The sequence below is a fragment of the Pseudochaenichthys georgianus genome, chromosome 21 (assembly GCF_902827115.2).
Source record: "Pseudochaenichthys georgianus chromosome 21, fPseGeo1.2, whole genome shotgun sequence".
In the NCBI taxonomy this organism is placed as follows: domain Eukaryota; kingdom Metazoa; phylum Chordata; class Actinopteri; order Perciformes; family Channichthyidae; genus Pseudochaenichthys; species Pseudochaenichthys georgianus.
This window is the reverse complement of record NC_047523.1, coordinates 24,682,482-24,703,516: the sequence shown is the minus strand read 5'-3', so window position 1 is coordinate 24,703,516 and position 21,035 is coordinate 24,682,482. Positions and strand designations below refer to the sequence as shown.

At 42.1% G+C, this 21,035-nt stretch overlaps 1 protein-coding gene across 1 annotated transcript in view; it reads left to right on the top strand.

Moving 5' to 3' along the window:
* Positions 1–2,626: 2,626 nt before the first annotated feature.
* myo10l3 (myosin X, like 3) overlaps positions 2,627–21,035 on the top strand; it is a 61,705-nt gene continuing 43,296 nt past the window's right edge. Inside the window, exons 1-2 of the mRNA XM_034109703.1 lie at positions 2,627–2,900; positions 17,346–17,444. Of these exons, the coding sequence (XP_033965594.1) occupies positions 2,880–2,900; positions 17,346–17,444 (120 nt within the window). The 5' untranslated portion in view covers positions 2,627–2,879. The remainder of the gene's footprint in view (positions 2,901–17,345; positions 17,445–21,035) is intronic.

The window sequence follows — 21,035 nt, the reverse complement described above, 5'->3', positions numbered from 1 at the left end:
TGAAGGGAGGACAAACAAACAATGAGACAAGACTAAATACAGGGAGGGGTAATCACGAGACAAGAAACAGCCGGGCAGGGGAGGCAGAAACACAAGGGCAACAGGTGAACACAATTAGACAATCAGACACACCAGGGAAACTAACGACAGGATAACAAAACACAGGTGGGAACAGAACAGCAAAATTACACCCAAAACAAGACAGACTAAACTAAAAACGTGACATGACATTAGGATTGTGACAATAAGTAAACATTATGGAAACACATCTCATGGTTATAATTTTCTGTATAAGCCCTGAATACCTGACTCTCAGCTGATCGTCAGTCTGTGGTATGCCTGGTATCTGCTTCAGTATGTTCCTCAGGAATGTAGGGTCACAGATGATATTTCAACCTCCTCCATTGTTTAATAAAAAACCTTGAAAGACACTGCACTTTTTTAAATACTTCCCTGACACTGACTGTATAATTTACAATAAAAATGTTGCTTGGTCTTTTGAAACAAAAAGAGATTGTGTTCCTCTTTTCAATGGGGAGCCATTGTCCAGTGGTGATGGTCCACCACTTGTTTTGAATGTCGAGTTCCCTACACAACCTCAAAAGCAACGGTCACACTTCACCTGCACAGTGTGTACCCCTATTAAGGATCAAACCAGCATGTAGGCAGTTGAGACCATAGCAGGAGTCAACAGCAGGGCCTATGATCCCCGTCCCTTCCCCCGGTCCCTCGATGACCAAATGGATGTTTTGTTTTTGTTCTCTTTGTCCTCTCAGGTAGGGTGAAAGACAGCATTACTTTTAAATCACCGCTCTGCCTGACAACTTGCCACTGTTTTCATTGAGGGATCAAATTAGTGACTGAAACAAAGAGCAGTTCTTTCACCATTGTTTGGTTTTGGCAAATGTGTTATGAGCAATGCTTAGTCAGTGCAATGCTGAATATCCACAGAATGCCACCTTGGCTACTCACAGAGCTGACATTCATTCCTGATTTGAGGGTAAAATACTCTCCCTAATGCTGCTGCCCATTAAGGTTTAACAATCACAAATCCCCAAACCTCCAGCAAGCACACTGTTAGTACTAAACTGTTAGAACTAAACTGTGTATGATGAGAACAATACATGACTGTGCGACTATATGACTTGTGAAGATAGTCATACAACTGAATTCAACCAACATAAGCAACATATTTACTTTTAAGAACATTTATAAACTTTATCAAATAGACTACAAACTCATATGCTGGAAATAGCAATTCAATACATTAAAGCTAAGAAAACTTCACTGGTCCTAAAATCATTACATTCAGAAATTCAAAAAGAGATCACCCTAACATTATTAATTTGAGGATAAATCAAAGAGCATTAGCTGTATGCTAGTTATTACATATATATGTACTGTACTGTAGGGTTAAACTGCATACTATTGTAAATACATCAACAAAACTCCATCAACACATTTACCTTGACACCAAAACTAGAATATGAGAATAACGTCAGAGTAAAGTAAATCCAACAGGAGCCAGTTTTTTAGTAATAAACATTATTAAATACATGTCATAGAATGAGTTCTGCCATCTCGTGCCACACAGTCAACACTGTTACATAACAATTGCTCCACATTGCCAGCCTGGATCTCTTGCATGACTATAGATTAGATTGACTATCCACAGGTCATAAGAGGATGGCTGATCTTACTGGCATAAGGTCACAGATTAAAGAGCTTGTGCATTTCCCTTCTGAATTAATTGACGACCAGTACGATTCCATCTGTTGACTGTGGAGAAACATTTGGATAATACAACATTTCTGTTAAATGTACCAGCATGAACAGAATTATGACATGAAGGTGATTGTTTACTCTCACAAGGTAATTATTATAGCAGAAGTGAGGGAACAGAAGTAGCCCCCTCCAAAGAAAATCTGACTAATTTGGAAACGTTTCCTATTACAGTTACATAACCACCACAATCCACCACATAGCTGGGCACCCTGAGCTAGCTACAGCTAACATATGTACAGGTCTACATCTACATTGGCTATTTCGAACAAATAAATGCTAACTGCACAACCAGACCAGCAGAACGTTTCAGTACTTGACACTTTGAAATAAACTATAAACTGCATTTAAGTCGCCTAGACAGTCAGTTTCTGGACATGCCTGAATTGTGCAGCATTGACTAATGGCCTACACTAAAAAAACTGCACATGTCCTGAATACCACCCCACTTGGTAAACAATCATTGACTTAAACAAAGCAGACTTGCTCCCTCTGGTCTGCCTCTTCCTCTTCCTTCTCATTTTATTTTTCCCAAAGGAGGAAGTCTAAATAATGGTTCTTATGCTCAATCCATCACATACATAACATTCATGGTTAACTGCGATTAAATTCACTATGCTGCAAAAAAATGACTTTGCAACAATTCCTGCATTTGTTTACATCATCCTGTATTGCTAAAGGAGTAACCGTGTGTGTGTTGAACAGGGGAAATGTGCACATCCTTTAAAACCATCAGGCCCTATGTAGGGTTGTACACAAAGAGGGCGTATGCTGAGGGAAGGGGGGGGCTGTGACCCTGCAGGCCCCGCCTCTGTGCATAATGTGCCGGGTTCATTGAAACGAGCAGACAGCAGAAACACAGCACCGCTCAGGCTTCACGGGACACCCAACAAACGGTGAAGAAAAACTCCGAAGTGTAGCAACACAGGACTGAAAGATGACTCGAGAGTTTTGAGCGAGGGGACGGAGGGAAGAACTTTTCTTTATGCTAGCGACGCGGATGGAAATAATTTGGGAATACAGCTTCCTCTCCTCCTCTACCGTGGTACCCTGAACTCAGACTACAAAGGGACGTGAGCTTTGGGCACTCAGTAATAATGGATACATTCTTTATAGAGGTAAGAAACCGCTTTGCCCTTACTTAAACATTGTTTTTGTCTTTGCTCTCTACTTTTAACGTGACTTTTGTCATTATTTTGAGCACTCGACGGTCTTTGTTTTGTTGTTATGCTGTGCGCGTGCCTGTCCATGGCTGCTTTGAGATTAATTTGAGTTTACGCGTCTGTAAAGTGTTGGTTGATTCATCTCCATTAAGAACATTTATTCTGCTGTGTTTGTGGTCTTTTTAATGCTTTCCCCTACATTGAAATGCCAGACTATAGCACTGGGCTGGTGTACAGGATGCAGCTGTAATGGGAACTGTAACTCCCTAACAAGCCTCTGTTACAGTATTTCTGTGCGTGATTTTGTAATCTCTTCTTTAATTCAACTCAGATAATCTTATTACTGAAATACAAAGACAAACAGGACTCATGTGACAGCCTCCTTGTCATTATCTTTTTCCTCCTTTGTAGCTTTAGTTCATAATAGCCAATCCAGTGCCTGTAAAGAAGAAGAGTGTGTGCCCTGCGGATGTGTCATCTGCAATTCAGCCCACACACACAAAACACACACACAGGGTGGCTGTGGCTCAGTAGATAGTGTGCTGGACTTCGAATCAAAGGATAGCAAGTTCGAGTCCCACTGCAGTCAGCATGTCGTTGTGTCCCTGGGCAAGACACTTCACCCCAAATTGCTCCTGTGGGGATTGTCCACAGTACTGAATGTATGTACGTTGCTTTGGATACAAGCGTCTAACAAATGACATGACACACACACACACACACACACACACACACACACACACACACACACACACACACACAGACAGACTGTGCAGAGACTGGCTATAGGTCTGCTTTGTCATCCTCCTCTGACTAAGACGAGGGCACTCACAGAAAAAGAGACAGTGTGTGTTGGTGGTGGATCCCTCCACTCACCTCCTGTATCTCTACAACAGCAGTACTCCGCCTCAGATGGTGAGATGATCTGTGACTCAGTGAAGGTGCAGTGTGTCTCAGAGGTGACTCCTGGATTATGCTGTTTCAAGCAGATAATATCAGACTGCTAGAGGATGTCATTCGTCCTTGGACACAACAGTGATATCTGTTTGACCAAAGCTATACATTAAAAGTATTTAAAGAGGAAGGGATTAGTCCAGGAGAATAACTCACCCTTAAAACATTTTACATGTATAATGACATTAAACGATTCTATTCTATTAAAAATGGATGGAGAAATTCCTGAATTCATGTAATTTTTTTGGGGTAATTCAGGTGTCACTCAAATGTATTTACTAAAGATGCTAGTTTGACTTTAGTCAGCAGTGGAATAGGAGTATCTGGGGTGGTTGTTTCACATTTGAATGAAACACTGCATTAAAGTAAATGAACTGTTCTGGTTTTCTAAAGGACTTTAGGGTTAAGGAACCAGATTCCTGCATTTATCAGGGAGACCAGTGTGGATTTAATTAAGCAGGAATTTGGGAAGTGAAGTAAGACGAGGATTAAACTCGACTCAGGATAAATCTTAGACACAATTTGTTTCTGTGCATCCAATGAATCAATCAGTTGGAGAGATTACAGGATGTAGATGTCAACACATACAGATATCCTTTTTTCGACCTTTGCATTATACTCTGCCATTTGATCTGAGAAGAAACAGAGTTCATTTGTAGATGAATTCAAATGAACGCTGACCAGTGTATCAGTTTGTGTTGCTCTGATCTAATCTAGTGTCTCGAGTCAATTCCCTGCACAAGATGACGGCGGGGTTAGAAAGTAAGGAGTGGCACGGGATCATCGTAAAAGCTCATCCTGTCCCATCAGCATGGCCTTTTCCTCTCAGAGGTTGACCCAACACCATAAATCCCTCAGCGAAGCCTCCCCTCAACGCCCAGCCCGTCCTCTTCATAGACATGGCCAACTAAACACACATAATACCTGGAGTCTCTTTTTCGTGCCCTCTGACTTCTGCCAGGAGGCTGGGCTTGGTCATCGTGGATTTCTTTGTTTAAACGTCAGGGCATCCCTTTATATTCCCACACCTGTGGCTTTGTGTATGCGTGTTTAAACATAGAACCCCTTAAATATGTTATGTCTTTCTGGAGCATCCTGTTGAGGAAGTTATGTGCCTTTCTAAATTGGTAATCAGTTCCTTTTATAGCAGCAGCTGCCGCACACTGTAAAGCCACATGAGGACCTCTCAACGCCCGGTAACTCCTTCTCTACATAACACACTGAATTCCTTCTCTTAAAGATACTCTGACACAGGGAATCCCAGATTCTCAGCCTTGACCCCTGACATTCCCGGTCATAGGCAGCCTGTCATCCATGCATTGTAGAGGTGTAGTGACAAGGCTTTAGGTTTCACACCATCACCACCGCCCAACACATGAACACATTCTCCCCATCCTGAAACATCCGTCGCAGCTCTATGCTGTTTATGTCTGCTGCTTTGAAGCCGGAGCCGTGGGCCGGCGTGCTCGGTAAGCATTCTGTGTTGAAATGGGTAACGTGAGAAAGGCCAACCGGCTTCGGAGGGTGGACTATTTCTCTACCCTGGCTCTTTTCTGCCCAGTTGTCACTTCCTCCAGCTGCCACTTTAGAGAGCTGAGAACCATCGCTCTTAACGTCCAGCTGATGGAGTAAGGAAAGAAGTCAGGAAGTTAGGTTAAGGAAGGATGGAAGGAATGCAAAGCTCAGAAATGCCTAATGATCCTACATTCCTTAAACTGTTCCCTGTCTTAACCTATAATTAAACTAATGACATGAGGGGGCTTTGAAACAATGCTGTAGACAGGGTTGAAGTTGTGGTGAACTAGCAGCGGTGGCTGTTTGAGAACAGAGGGAGGTATTATTAAGGCAGTGGTTTATGTGTGCGTCAGCAGAACTCCTGCAGCTTTGGTACAGTCTGGAGGTGGTTTAATCTGTCACAAGAGCGCTGCGACTAATTACCAACAGGCATTGTTTGACCACACACCAAATTACATGGGTAATCCTTGCTGATAATGACACAGATGCTTGGTGTTAGGTAAGGCAGTTAAGGTTGGGGAACCACCGCTTAAAATCCAAAACGTGAGTCAACTGTTTGCTAAAAGTCTGATTCGAGCCTTTTCACCTCCTTTGCTTGTGTTTGCATTTCTTGTGTCTCTATCAGTAACCTGACCCGGTCTACGGGGAGCTCAGTGCTGTGATAACCTCCCGCTAACACCATGCTGTTGATTTTAGCTTAAACATGCTACATCACCAAGCTTTTCAGACAAAGCCACCAATGTATTTGTGTTGATAAGGGGAAAAGAACATCTTCATCTCTCCACACTTTGTTCACAAATAATGGGTTTCTGAAAACGACAAACGATTCCTTTAATTCCTCTTCCTTTTAATAGCTGTCCTTCACTGACATCCAGTCTGATCCTGGTTGGCATACCTCATTGGTCCCTCTCCTCCAGTCTCTCAAGGTGTTCAACAGAAAAAGTCAACTTTATGTTAACAAGATTCAGCTCATAAAACATACTTAACGATCAATCTACTCTCCAACACCCATCCTTCCTTCCCATCCTCCGTGTGTGTGTGTGTGTGTGTGTGTGGGCGTGTGTGGGCGTGTGTGGGCTGTCCTGGGTGTGTGTGTGTGTGTGTGTGTGTGTGTGTGTGTGTGTGTGTGTGTGTGTGTGTGCTGTCCTGGGTGTGTCATTCTCTGAAATATAAATCACCTTAGGACACTTTAGCAAATCACACATCTTTTGTCATTGCAACAAGGCTATGATGAAAGAGAACATCATCGACCATTGTCTGCTTTATCTGTAAATGTAAAATAAAAATGAGGCATGTTTTGTACAAGCAGTAAGGTCACCCTGGACTAAAAGCAGCTCCTGGTTTGACTTATTTGCCCGGTTCAGTATCAGAACAGCAGGGACTTTTAATAGTATGAGTGGCCAATGTCTTCAAGGACAGAGCTATATATATATATATATATATATATATATATATATATATATTGGTCTTCTTTTCTGAGAATAAAATGAGTACTCCCATGTCTAAATGTGTAGCTTATCTTAAGACAAAGACTAAAAAAAGACAGCTTGCATGACTTTGTCGATACACATACAAACAGCTTCAAAGCGCACTAAATACAACATTGTGTTCTTGTTCAACTTCTTGTTAGACTGCTGACTCATAGCCTCAAATGTAGCATGCAGTGCACAAAGAGTTGTCTGTATTTTCATTTATCTTTCGGCAAGAAAACAAACAAGCGCATTTTTCAGAACGATTCTTTTTGTATTGAAATACTACTTTTCAGAACATACTGATCTGCGAAGATGTCTGAATGATTTAGCTGTCATATGAAGTGTGTGGCCACTGTCTGTGTTTTAAATCTCTTTCTCATGTCTCTTTAAGATTTCATATTTATAATGCTCCTGTACATCTCCAGCAGATGAATCCGGACTCTAAACTCCACAGAAATCAATTATTTTTTAAACCAGATTACCGCGCCGTGTATTTCTGCTGGTAATATTCTTACATAAAGAACCAACGTTACTCTTCATCACGGCTTCCCCCTCTCACAGTAATAATAAATGGATGTCCGTTGGCCTTGACCTTGGCTGCCCTACCTGACGGACACAGAGAGCTGGTAAATCCTCTCAGTTCAAAGGTTGTGTCTGGCAGCTTAATAACAGCCAACCTGTGATTACTGCTCCCAGGCCAGATGTTGACTTTCCCTTTTTAGCCCTCTATGATTACTGCGCACAGAGGCAGCCAGGATGGAGTATGTCTCCACACACTTGCCTCCATATTAAATGTTCCTATGTGTCTAAGTAAAATACATTGCATAACCACAGGAGAGCATGGCCTAAGGTGAAAAATATTTAAAAAACAGTAAAATTGTTGACTACCTCGTGATGAGGTTGCCGCTACGGGTGTAATTTCAGGACTAATTGCAGGAGGAACACCCCGCCGGGCCTAAACACACATCTCACAGTGCATGAGCATAGCCATGGCCTGGAGAGTCTAACTGGCACCTTGGTGCTTACAAGACGAAAACAACACAGCATGGCACAATCCACAGTCATGACCTGTTAGCTTTCCCATCCAATCCCAGTCTGTTTATTAGGGCATGAGTGTGTGTGGTTTGGCCTGAGGTTGGTTGTAGGATCGTACACTGAGATACTGACAGTCGCTGTGGTGAAATGTTCAGGTGTTTCAAGACGTTGAGTTTGTTTATTTCTCACACTTGAACCCAGCCTTCATCCTCCGACCCAGTATGAAATTACCTCCAGATTTCCGCAGCATGTAAGAGGAGGTAGAAGTTAATCTTTGTTTATCCGTTCCTGGACTGAGGCACTTGAACAATCTAATGCTGCACAACCTCATGCATATCTCCAATGTGTCCAATCGATTTGGACCGTTACGACATACTGACCACCAATGCTCCCTCCCTCCTTACCATTATAATAAATTGAGAGCTTTAAATGTCATGTGTGTGCTTGTGCAGCAAGTCTATGGAGGTACTGCTCTGACAGTATTGAAATATGCATAATTTCCATTATCGATTAATCTGCCTACTCGGCTTGCTACAGGGGGGTGATGGATTAATCATTTGGTTTAAAATGCAAAATAATATAAAATGAAAATTTCGAATCAATATCTCAAAGCAACTTGTTTATTCCGATCTGTGTGTTTGGCCTTTTTTCTGAACTTTATTGATTTAATTCATCACAATTGACAACGTGGTGAGGGAAGCCCAGAATACATCCAGTTGTTCAATTTAGAACATTATACCACCGAGAAAAAGCAAGCACACCAGGTATCTCAGATCTGAGAAAAAAGGGTTCCTGCCATTTATTCAATCAATAATATCCGTCCGCAATAACCACATTTCTAGACAGATACAATATGTGGAAGACAGGAGGGTCCCCACGAGCCATATTAATCAATCTGGCACTGTGTGAGGTACGAGCGAAGGTCAAAGGCAATGTAACTGGAGCCATGACGCCTGCACTCAACCTTTACACCCACTGACCCGTGCCCAGCTGACTCTTAACACACACATGCTCAGCCTCTGACAGTCCTCACTGAGCAGCATTCCTCAAATATCTCTGGGACCCCTGCTGTGTGACTCCAAAACAGTCCTCACATGAGCTCCGAGAGGGTGAGATGTGTAGATTTCAGACGGGAGTAGGGATGCCAGGTGGTGATATACAGTCATGTAGCTTAGCTCACGATCCAATCAAACAGGCAGTAATCACATTATGCTTGCCCCTGCGTCCCATCAGAGCTCTGAGCACAGGGTCATACTGATGCTTTGATCACTCTAGAACATGGAAGAAAAATCATGTGCACTCATGATAAGGATGCAAAGCAGGAGTCTGTGGCAGAGTGTCAAGTGCTCCTCTTCTTCTTCTTCTTCTTTCTGGGCTCCTGCAGACATCATTCGTTATGCTAATTCTCTACAATATACTCATTAGCAATTTAGCAGATTAGCTTCAACAGATGATGACAGAGGGAGGGGCTTTTTAACTCCTCAGCAAGACAAAACATACAAACACTACCAAATGCATGCAGGCACCCTGTTCTTACACACACACACACACACACACACACACACACACACACACACACACACACACACACACACACACACACACACACACACACACACACACACACACACACACACACACACACACATCAACAGAGGTTAAAATATTGGTTGACGAATCTATGAGTCAATAGTAAATAATGTTTTGATAATCAATTAATGGTTTAAAGTAATAAACAAGTATTTTTCTTATGTCCTCTGAAATATGAAGATGTCAAGCTTGTAACGGTTAAATATCACAATAGACTGAATATTTTATCTAAATATCTCCAATAAACGTTCATACATTTGCTTAACCTGTTAGATCAATGGTGAAACTCCATGTAGTATGCTTAAGATTGCTTGTGTTTAGCATGTGTTTGATTCCCATTAACCTAGTCACACAGTTGCATTCATAACATCATCATCCTCAGACGTTTTGCTCTAACAAAAACAGTCTATGAATATGCAAATGCGACTGGGTTAACTGGTGAGGCGGCTGCCTCAGGGCCATCTTTCTTTAAGTCTGTTTATATCTTCCTCAGCGGGGGTTCAGGCAGCTCCTGGGAATCAAGGACAATTGATGAAACACGCCCTTTTTTCCCTCTGAGCACCCCCCCCACCCCAGACTTGGGGAAACCCGGCTCCCTACGGGACTCCTCCTCCTCCATTAGCTAATCAGCTGCTCCCTCCATCATTAATTCATACGTCGTGCAGCACAGATGTTGAAGGTTGCCGTTAATCATCTGATTTCTCCCTCGGTCACACCCCCTGCCCCGCCCTCACCCCCTGCCGTGGGCACCAGCAGGCAGACCTTACAGTGGCAGTGAGGACACAAAGAAAGAAGTAAATGTAACGGGGGCTCGCAGAAGCACTCTTGAATTTAATCACTGTATCATTAATTTATTCTTTACACTGGTTAGTAATTATATACAACATGATGCCAGACGGGTGCAGGAGGGCTTGGAACATTTGTGCGAGAAATATTTCTCAATAAGCTCTGCTGAAGAGCTCTTGTGAACGGTACGTAAAGGTCCCATGTCATGGCCATTTCTACTGATAATAATTCCATTGTTGAAGTATATTAGAATAGATTTATATTTATGGTGCTGAGGGGGCTGCAGCACCCCCATCTGCGAGGCTGCACTAGCACCCGCACCCCCCCAGCGCCTCACAGTTTCGTCGCTGAGAGAGTGTGTGTGTGTGTGTGAGGAGCTCCACGGATTGGACCAATGGGTCCATTTGGGTATGGTCACGTCACTGTTCCCAGGAAGAAAAAGAGAAATCTCCAACGAGGCGTTCTGGGGCAGCACAGACAGGTATTTTCTGTGTTAGAGTTTTACTCGCTACAGGGTGTACTTTGAGGGTTTGTGACTCTGCAGACCGTTTACATGCATACAAAGCTACATAACACACAAGGGGACGGGTAATAACCGGAAAAGCATGACATGGGACCTTTAACCCATGATTTGCCCAAAGCAGCTGCCCAGAAGAGTATTACAAAGTTACAAATATGAAATATGCACTTTATGTGGGCGTGCAGCTTTTGCCCAAATTAAAAGCTTTTGGCCAAAGAACCAGAAGGACCTTGTCCCTGATTCCCCTCCCAACTGCAGTCGGCCCATTTTTTTAATCTCATAGCTACTTGGCGTATTTGTCCTCGTTCCACGCAATCAGCATGCAGGGGATTTCATTCAATCCCTAAATGTGGCTAAGCTTTTCTCCCTTTTGATGGACAACAGCAGTGCACTCCTGCATTGTTACCTGTTTATTTAATACATTCCTGTGCCTTTTATTATTGCCCACATCTTTCCAATACAACAATAAATATGCTGTCTTTATTCTATATTAAACTGAATATTCCTAGATTTTGGACTGTCGAAAAAGGACATCTCCTAAGATTTAAGAAACTAGGATGGATATGTTTTCCTTTTTTAGACTTTTTTAGACTTTGTATAGCCCTAAAAGCAGGGCAACCATCCCGCCAGTATTCTGGGACTGCACATCTGTCCCAGTGAGGTCACAAAGGTTTATTGACTCGGCCTTATGGCTCTCCTTTTGTTATGGTAATGCTGTCACTGACCTGTTGTTTGAGGTGGAAATGAAATGAAGGACCTTTATCCTACACATATTTATAAAAACGATATGTATTTTTGAACATCTGCAATGAAGTTGAGGACGTCACTCAGAACTTTAAAAATATAATGAGAGCAAGCACACCCGAGAAGGACAAGTGAAAGACCAATACATTCCGGTGTTACGTTTAACTTGGCATAACACATGAGATGCTTTTCAGGAATCAACTTGTCTCTTAGCCAGGCTTTAGTGCTCAGGCCAACCCGCAGCACTGCTGTCCGCTGGGCAGCCGTTTACTCACCACCCTTTAAAACCATTCTATGATCCAATCAATGGTCTTATCATAACTAATTGTTCATCTGTGTCCAACTCAGGATGACTTAATTAGCTCTCTTTTGTTCTGTCTGATACGATCATCTGATACCGACTGCGCTCTTGCTACGTCAGACAGCAGAGAAAGAGCCGTTGCACCTTGTACTGTGTTAGCGCTTAAATATTTTAGGCCCATTCATTAGAAAATCTCTGAGCTGGATGTCATTGTATAATCTACGGAGACTCGAGCCTCAAACTCTGGTTGGTTTAGGTGGGTCGGGTTACTTGTATCAGCTGGGTTCTGCCTCAGCAGTGCTACATGTGCCCAGTGACATGCAGCATTAAGAATGTGAAATGAGCTTGAGCTGGAAATGTCACAGCAGCAGTTCTGCTTTGCTTTTTAATGGGGCTGTTAAAACAATTGGTTACCGGAGGCGCGGTGGTGGGGGTTATCTTTCTAATTAAAACCGGTGAAGGCTGTGTTCCATTATAACATCACTGTACTTTTCTATTATTTGTCTGCAAGCAGTACACACACAATCTCACTGGTTTAGTCAGATTGGTTGGTGTTGCAGCAGCAGGTGATTCAAGTTAAGGGGACTTAACTTGAGCTGAAACACGTGTCCCTTTTGCGTCCCAGCTGGCCATTGTTTGGGATATTTCCACCTGGTTAACTTCTGAGCTCTCAGTCAGAGGTGGTTGCCTTTTTCCTGACTTAGTGACAGAGCTCCTGAGGATGGAGGGGTCAAGGGGGAGGAGCTTTGGTGAGACCATCTGTTGCTGAGACAATTCATCTCTACTTTTATACCCTTCAGGCACACACACGCGCTTACAAAGACACAAACAAGTGGACAAACACTGTTGGTTGTCCTGGAGAAAAACACCAATTGTTCCACCAATTGAAATGTTACTCGCTGATGTTTACCGAGACACATTCCTGAGTTGATTTAAAACAGATCTGAATATCCAAATGTTTTCAGGATGTTGTTTTATATTGTGTTCATTGCTCACAGCCAATAGTCTTTATTACAGAGGGCATGAAAGTCTGAAGACGTTTGCAAAAAAACTTGATGGATGCCTCCTCATTCTGCTTGTGGCAAGGTTACACATTTAATAATCGTATAAATGTAAAAAGGTAAATTGGTAAAGCAAGTCAAATTTAGGATCATCTTCTTGCATACAATCAGGGGGCAACAGCTTTGAGAGGGTAATGGATATTAGAGAACATTGGGGTGCCAGAGTTGTTCATAATTTACTGACTTAAGTTGATTAGAATATTTTTTACATTTTGGCTACAAAAGATTGTTAGAATCGAATAGGTGTTCTTAAAAAAGAAGCTAGTTCAGCGTTTCGTCTGATAGATGACTATGATGTGGCTGTTTATGCACAATTAAGATAATAGTGGCTGGTGGGCAGTTCTCCAGAGACCGGCTCACGGCCCAGATGCTGATGGAGGAAGCCAAGCCAGAGTTGGCATCTTTATGGCCCAGCTGGCTGGCTTTTGGTTTTTACCATATAGTGTTGACTCATTTAATTAACTGGGAATTTTTAGTTCTCTGAATTCTTGCACCATTTGCAATGAGCGTGCTGTGTGGTGAGTTGTATCTGTCAGTATCCATTAAATTGTTACGGAGCTTGTCTTTGTTTATGGGAATGGAAAACCTCTGAGACTCTGACTCAGCACTGAACCTCTCAAGTCCTGGAAAATTGTGCTTTAATATTTGCGTCACAGAAGTTGAAGCAATACGGCGATGTGGTGTAGAAACACATCCCACTGCTTTTCGTGCCATGGCTTGCCCACTGTTTTACCACTGTGTAAAATCTCTTGTAATCTTTCTTTTGTTACTACGTATGTTTCTTTATAATGTCAGCCCCAATGCACAGAGCCTCTAGAACAGGGGTGTCAAACTCAAGGCCCGGGGGCCAAATCCGGCCTGCGACTTCATTTTATGTGGCCCCGCAAGAGCTTGCAAAGAATATAATACGTTTATTATACGGTTACGTTCCGCTTTACAGAAGCAGGTTGCCCATAAACTACATGTCCCACAATGCATCTCGTTTTGTGACATGCGCACTGAAGAGACTTGCAATTATTTGCCCTGGACTTCTGCTTTCAGACGTAGTTAAGTTATTATCCTATCCGATAATAATCCAATTCAGAGGCAATAATGTAATATAATACATTATTTTATATATATATTATATATTTATATATGTATTTTTATATAGTCTTAAAGTTACAACCGGCCCTTTGAGTGCAACCTTGATGCGAATGTGGCCCGCGATGAAATTGAGTTTGACACCCCTGCTCTAGAACAACGAAGAGTACCGGCAACATTCTGCTGAGTTCAAGTCCCTGTGATTTCCAGTTACATAACAGCAGCTGATCTTCTTAAATCTATAGAGTAAACACTATTAATCTCCTCACTGGACCTCTGCAATTCACGTGAAGCAGCTTTTCCCTGAATAGGCCATGAATGCCAGGCTGGTACCAGGCAGACACTGTCGGCCGCTGGTGTGGAAATCACCAATCGTCTGACATTAAAACGGATACAATCCACGTGCTGGAGAATGCCTCTGTTATATTTGTGTCCTGATGTTTCTGTTTGTCTGCCTCTTTTTCCAGACAATGGAAGGCGGGACATTATCAGGTGCCTGCACCCTTCCTCTTTCCCCTCTGCCTCGCCCCTCCTCTCAGCCTCATCCTAATTTACACGACCACCTTCATCCCACTCACCGCTCTCCCCCGTGGTTTGAGAGAGCTACATTTAGCTGCGCTCCATTAGCCGACTGGAGGAGAAAAAATGTCCTTGATGATGGAAGTAGGTTTACAGACTGGCTGGTTGGACTGAGTGACCCTTTGTCCAAAAAGGAGGCCTGCATCACAGAATAAGAAGAGAATAGAGACCAATCATCACTCTGAGCGGTGTATCAATTGCATTTATTGAATGGTAATTCTTTATTGAACCAATTTCCTTTTTGTTTCTGGGATTCAGTACCATTAAAGCAGATGATGTTTCATGTAAATATAGAAGCTATTAAACAAAAGCATCTTGATCTTTGTTCTGACCCTGGTGGCAACATGTTGTGCCCCACGGATGAGTGTGTGCGCATACGTGGCAGCCTGTTGTAAATAGTTAATGAGGATTGATGTCTGAAAGTGGTGACCTTGTATACGGTTTCCTAGTGGAATCCATGCATATTGATCTGTTCAGTTTTATGCTCTGTTGGACACACAATTCCCTTTGCTGCGTGTTTCCTCCGGCCACTTCAATGGTGGTGATGATTGATGGTGTTTACTTTATGAAAGACAAGCTTTTTACAAGAGAGGATGACCTACAGGGCACATCTCTTCAAAGTGCACATCCTATTCAAAATGTTTTGTTTTGTTTTGTTAGTACAGCTGAAGATATCAATGGTGAGATTGAACATGCTGCAAAGGATTGTGGGTTAATTAGCACCCAGGCTTCTTAAAGGAAAACCTTGACATTTTGGGCAATACACTTTCTGGCTTTCTTAAAATCCGAAAGTTAAGTGGTAAGAACACTCTTATAACCCTTCATAACATTACAAGATGTCATGTTTCAACCCTAACACACCACACATAATATTTGAATTGGTGAGCTTTAAAGATAAACACAAATGTTGTTACCTTTTTAAAGTAGAACAGCTGGGCTAGCTGTTTCCAGCATTAATGCTAAGCTAAGGATCTGCTGGCTTCAGCTTTACATTTAATGTACAGATATGAGTGGTATTATTTTTCTCTTTCCTAAAATGTAGAAGTTTAATTTGAAGGTCAGAGTTTCATTATCAGATGATTTCCAATATTCTCTATTGTTTAACAAAGGTTTTATTTGCTGTTTCTTAACTCATCGTTAAAGATTTACAATGTTTACTCCTTCAAACACAGCCGGTTCTATGAATGTCTCTTGAGCCACTGTAAGGAAATGACAGTCAGTGAGCAATCAGCCTCAGATTCCTGTTATTGCTCCTGGTTACTGAGCTGCTAACAAACATGTCTGGGAAGGCCGGTGACTTCACGTGGATACACAAACACAGGACACCAGGCTGCTCAGATGAGCTGTAGTCCTGCTGATAATTGCTGTCTGGAACCAGGATCTGATCTGGGACAACTGGCAAGAAGCCTGCTGTGGTTTCCTTGAATTAAATATAGAAAAAAAGAAAGGATGGTAGACATAAACATTTGTCATTAGTGTTTTGCTAAAGTGCAACAAGCTAACTTGGGTCACCATTCTTTTATTTTATGGGATGAAACATCAATCTGCTAAACGTCTTTGACAGTTTTACTGAGTGTGTATGACTGAGTGCTAGTTTTAGTCTCCGACACACCCTCTGCATGCAGGCCTGGCTAACAGCTTTTCTCTACTAAAAGGCACTGACAGTTAAATAAGAGGATAACAGTGCCAGTTTAGTGTGGTGAGTGAGGGAGCAGCTATGTGGCACAGAGGGATGTGCAATGTTGAGACAAATGTGGAAAAAGAGAAGAGGAGGAAGAAAACCAGATGATGTAATCCCTGCATTACATTACATTGCATTTAGCTGACGCTTTTATCCAAAGCTTTTTTATGCTTTTCTAGAATATCTCTGCTGTCTCTTCTATCCAAGCAGCTATAACTCACCTGACGTGTTGATATTACACCTAGGAATGTTTCTTTAACATACTTTTGGTTGGAAACTTGCATTTTCTTGTCATTGAAATGTGATTGTAATGCAAAAGACCACTTGCATATTCAAAAAAGGTCAGCCTGATGTAGCATCTCTGTGGCATAGACCTCCATTGTTAGCTGTGAGCCACATCAGACACTGCAGTTCAGTTTGAACGCATTTTGGCTTAATCCTATACAGTGACCTGCAGATTTAAATAAGAATACATCTGGCGCTTAAATAATTGATGGAAAATGTACTATTTTTACCTAAAACATAAAGAGATGTTTTGACTTTTATGAAATGTTATACACATATATATAAATAATGAACTTAACATTATGACACTTGAGATGAGGCAATTTGATATAATAAGGGATAGAAAAATATATCCAAGACATGGTAAAGGTCTGTAAGTCGCGAAAGATGGACTATGTTTGTTATGTTTTTTGTCTCTCAAACTACCTTTGATTAATATTAAGTATGTATTCCATGCTCTAAATAATAGTAATAATAGATTTTATTTAAGGCGCTTTTCATGACACCCAAGGACACCGTACAATTTGTTAACTATTCTAAGAGGTACAAGCAACAGAACATGATAAAAGCACAAACAGGCGATCATGGAGGAGACAAAGTGGACACAAATGAGAGGGACATTCAGGGGAAACAGAGGAAAAATAATGACACCGATTGGGTTTTTTTTTTTTTTCAGAGCTTCCAGGAATACATTATTATGCAGGAGACCATCTTACACAAAATGTCAACTGCGCCTATAAATATGAGCCCTGTATCCAGATGCTAATGATGTTTTTCTGTCTATTGTGTTGCAGGGGGCCCGTGTGTGGCTGAGGCACAAAGAGCAGCTCCTCCCCTCCACCGTCAGCTCTTGTGATGATGCTTCTTTGGTCCTCACCACCGACTATGGGAAGGTACGATGATGATATTTTTCCTGCTGAAGTCTTAATTCCGCAAACGATTCACAATAAAACATCCCAAACTCTCATGGACCCAATGTGCCTAAAGTATGAAGCTATTTAATTATAAAGGACTGTTACCACATGGTTTTATAAACCCCTTACAGCCAAGAAAAAAGGCAACACTTACACATGCAGGACATATCAATGCACGTACAGGCTTTAGCTGGTGTAGTGTACATGTACAGTAAAGCCCCCAATCGGCTTTCATTTATAATTTACAGGGTTGTACAATAACTGGGAAAGGGGGTGGCCCAATGTGAGAAGGTTAATTGTTTTCACACATGTTTCATCCCGCGGTTCAGCAGTCGGATCAACACCTTTTGTAATAAAGTAACAGGAATGGGCTCCTTGTGTCAAGTCATTGGGCCAAGCTTATCTGTTTGGCAGTGCATGGTGTTCTTTCTGTCTGGAGGAAATCCTGTCAGAGAGAAAGAGAGACACAGAGTGAGAGAGAAGCATTGAAAAGGGGGAGGGAGAGGCAGAGGAGAGGTGGCGATGGGCAGTTAAAAAAAGGTTTCCCAGTAAAAATGTGGAGCGTAGGTCAAAAATGAGCTTCCGGTACAACTGTTATCTAATGGAAAGGCCTTATCCACACTATATCATCCATGATCGTGTTTTAGCTCCGGACTGACTGTCCAATCCCAGCCGCAGGTCTTTGTTCAGGTCAGGGCTCCGGGAAGGAATAGGGTAGGGCCCAAGGACTGACTTGGTCTTCAAGATTTCTTCATACAACACATTCAGTCATCGCCCTGCATTATACCTCAATTGTGTCCATGACTGTTCACATTTAGAAGGGTGGCAGAAGAATGAGAATTTGTAAAGCTGTTAAGAAGCAGAATTAGTTTTCTTTGTGGAAGTTGATTGCATCAGCTGACATACAGTATAGCGCTAAATATTCTGTTGTCTATACATTTTAGTACGCATTGGTATTAGAGCTGTAACAATAACACGACTATTGACAGACTATTGACTGTCCATTGACAGAAAGATTATTCCCAACTGTTTTTATAATTGGTTGATTTTAATCATGATTTTAATTCAAAAATGTAAAAAACATGCAACGACATTACCTGGGACTTTGAGAAACTGCAAAGAACATGCCTCATCATTTACTGACATCATCAAACAATGAATCGTTCGATCTAGAAAATAATCAGAAGATGAATCGATAATGAAAGCCAATGTTAGTTTCAGCCCTTTATGGTATATATATGTGATGATGTCTCCAGCTGAGGCCTTAGCTGAGGGTGGTGCGCTAAAGGTACAGAGTTATAAACGATGTGAGAGAGGGAACATATGAACTCATCCTGAGTGTATGTGTTTATGTCTCTGTGGTCAGCGGTGGGCATTCTTTGAGTGTGAGACGTCGGATATGGGCAGTCAAGGGGCAGGGATGACTCTGAAACACCATCTATCAAAGCTAGAAAAATGATTCACTTTTTCTTTGTGGTCTCAATAAGACTGGAGAAAACCAGTGGGTGTTGCTCTCACCAGCCTCAGTAGGATGAAATAACATTTGGTTAACATGACCTCACTGGGTGTAGGATTGGGGCGTTGCAGCTGAGCTGAAGCTGGACTGTCTCATGGTCCTCACATGTGATCTCAAGATATGTTGGTCATCAGGCCAAACATATGGCTCAGAATGAGAGGAATGTGAGACTGAAAACAGACTGTCTCTGACTCCAGGATCGCTGGCTGACCTTATGTCCTCCCATGTTCCTGGGTGACACATCTGCTGAGGTTTATTTGCATTTCTTTCTGTGGTAATCTTTATTTAACCCAGCTCCTCTAAATGGTATTTGAGTCAGCATTGGTTGTCTGTCCTTGTCTGTGTCTTTGAGTGTCTTTACACCCGTGCGCAGTGTCAAAGGTGGTTTGGTAAATGCACCCTAGCAGCATTATCTCCTTGGGTGGGGGGGATTTACCATTATCCATTGCATCTGTGCTCAGACTAAGGTGCAGCTCCCTGCCTGAGCACTCATCTTGTAGACTCAAGAGTGTGTCTCTAGTACCCACAATGCCTCGGCCCTATCAGGCTGACCTGGCTGCTGTCACATTAGGCTTCATATCAGCATTCATCACTGTCTCCTCCTCGGTGTGCTCGGGCCTGAGTGGACCAGTAAAATACAGCAGACACACTGAAGATGAGATAACTGTTTTGTGTGTGTTTGCATCAATCAGTGTCTGTGCGCGTGTGTGTTTTGTTGCCAGATGGCACCAGCTGGATTAACAGTGTGTGTGAGTTATCCCCAGAGGGGACGCACATGTAGAGAAAAGCAGGAAGAGGGCTTTGTCACCTGTACTGAATAGCTCCTGCTGGTGATGTCATCTGTGCCTCACTGAACAATACAATGAGACTGAAATGTGTCATAAATTGGTGTCAGTCTACGAGGCCGAAATGAAATCTTTATGTATCAATTACTTCACACATACATTACATAATATTGCTATAGCTGATATTTTAAAGCAGTCGTAAATCCAACACTGTGGAATAATGGCCATGTTGGTTGCTGGTCCTAAATCGTTATTCTGGTCAGTTTGATTATATACCACATTAGTTTATTGCTCAAGATAAAAGTGCCCCTCTCCTGAATTGGTTTTGGATGAGACGGTCTAGTCATCTTCTGCACAATATGATACAACACAATAAACAAAGTGTTGGTTTACTCTTGGGGGAGATGCTTTGCTTTTAACATTTGGTCTGAAGTCGTCTCCGGCCTGTAGACAAACCGTCTCTGAGGTTGAAATGGCTCATTGATGGCCCCTCAGTTTTTTCTGGATTATTGGTCAATGGAGCCATTATATGAGTGCGATGTGTGTTCACGAGTGCGGCCACAGAAATAACATGCTCATTTTTTTAAGATTTGAGTTTGCTGTATTCCATTGTCTGATTTTGGAGCAGGATGTAATGAAAAATTCTCTGTTATTTGTTTCCACAATTTTCCCCATAATAATCCTGACTCCATCCTCCCCCCCATGTCTCTGGGGTCTGGGAGAGTCCCCCCTTCAGCCGAAGGATTCACTGTAAGACACAGAGAGAGTTACAGAAAGGAGGCAGAAACAGGCAGAGATAAACAAGACAGTGTTTGTGTTCACAAGCTTGTGATTCTGAATCTGCCCATGTGTCATTTCTAAAGGCTTGAATATATCTGCCATTTAAAGGCCTCAGAGCCACAGAGGCCGACGCCGCCTTCATCTGAATATTCAGCAGGCCTGGTGGAACAAAGCAGCAGCAGCAGCAGCAGCAGGGTGTGGTTTCAGCTGGGAGGAAACAAAAGGGAGCAGCCTTACAGCTGTAACAAAGTTTTTAATTCAGATTGTTGCTAGTATCATTATGGTGATACTTTGCACTTGGTCTATATTTGATGCATTTTTGTTCTTGAATAAGGTACATTTTCTGGCTTAAGAATCCAAAAAGCCAACAATTCAATATTTGTTCGCTAATAACAGAAAGGCTGCAGCTATAATATTATTATTTTCTTTTTTTTAGCCATTATAAGTTGCTTTTTTATTGATAAACCGTCCAAAATATATTCATTTTAC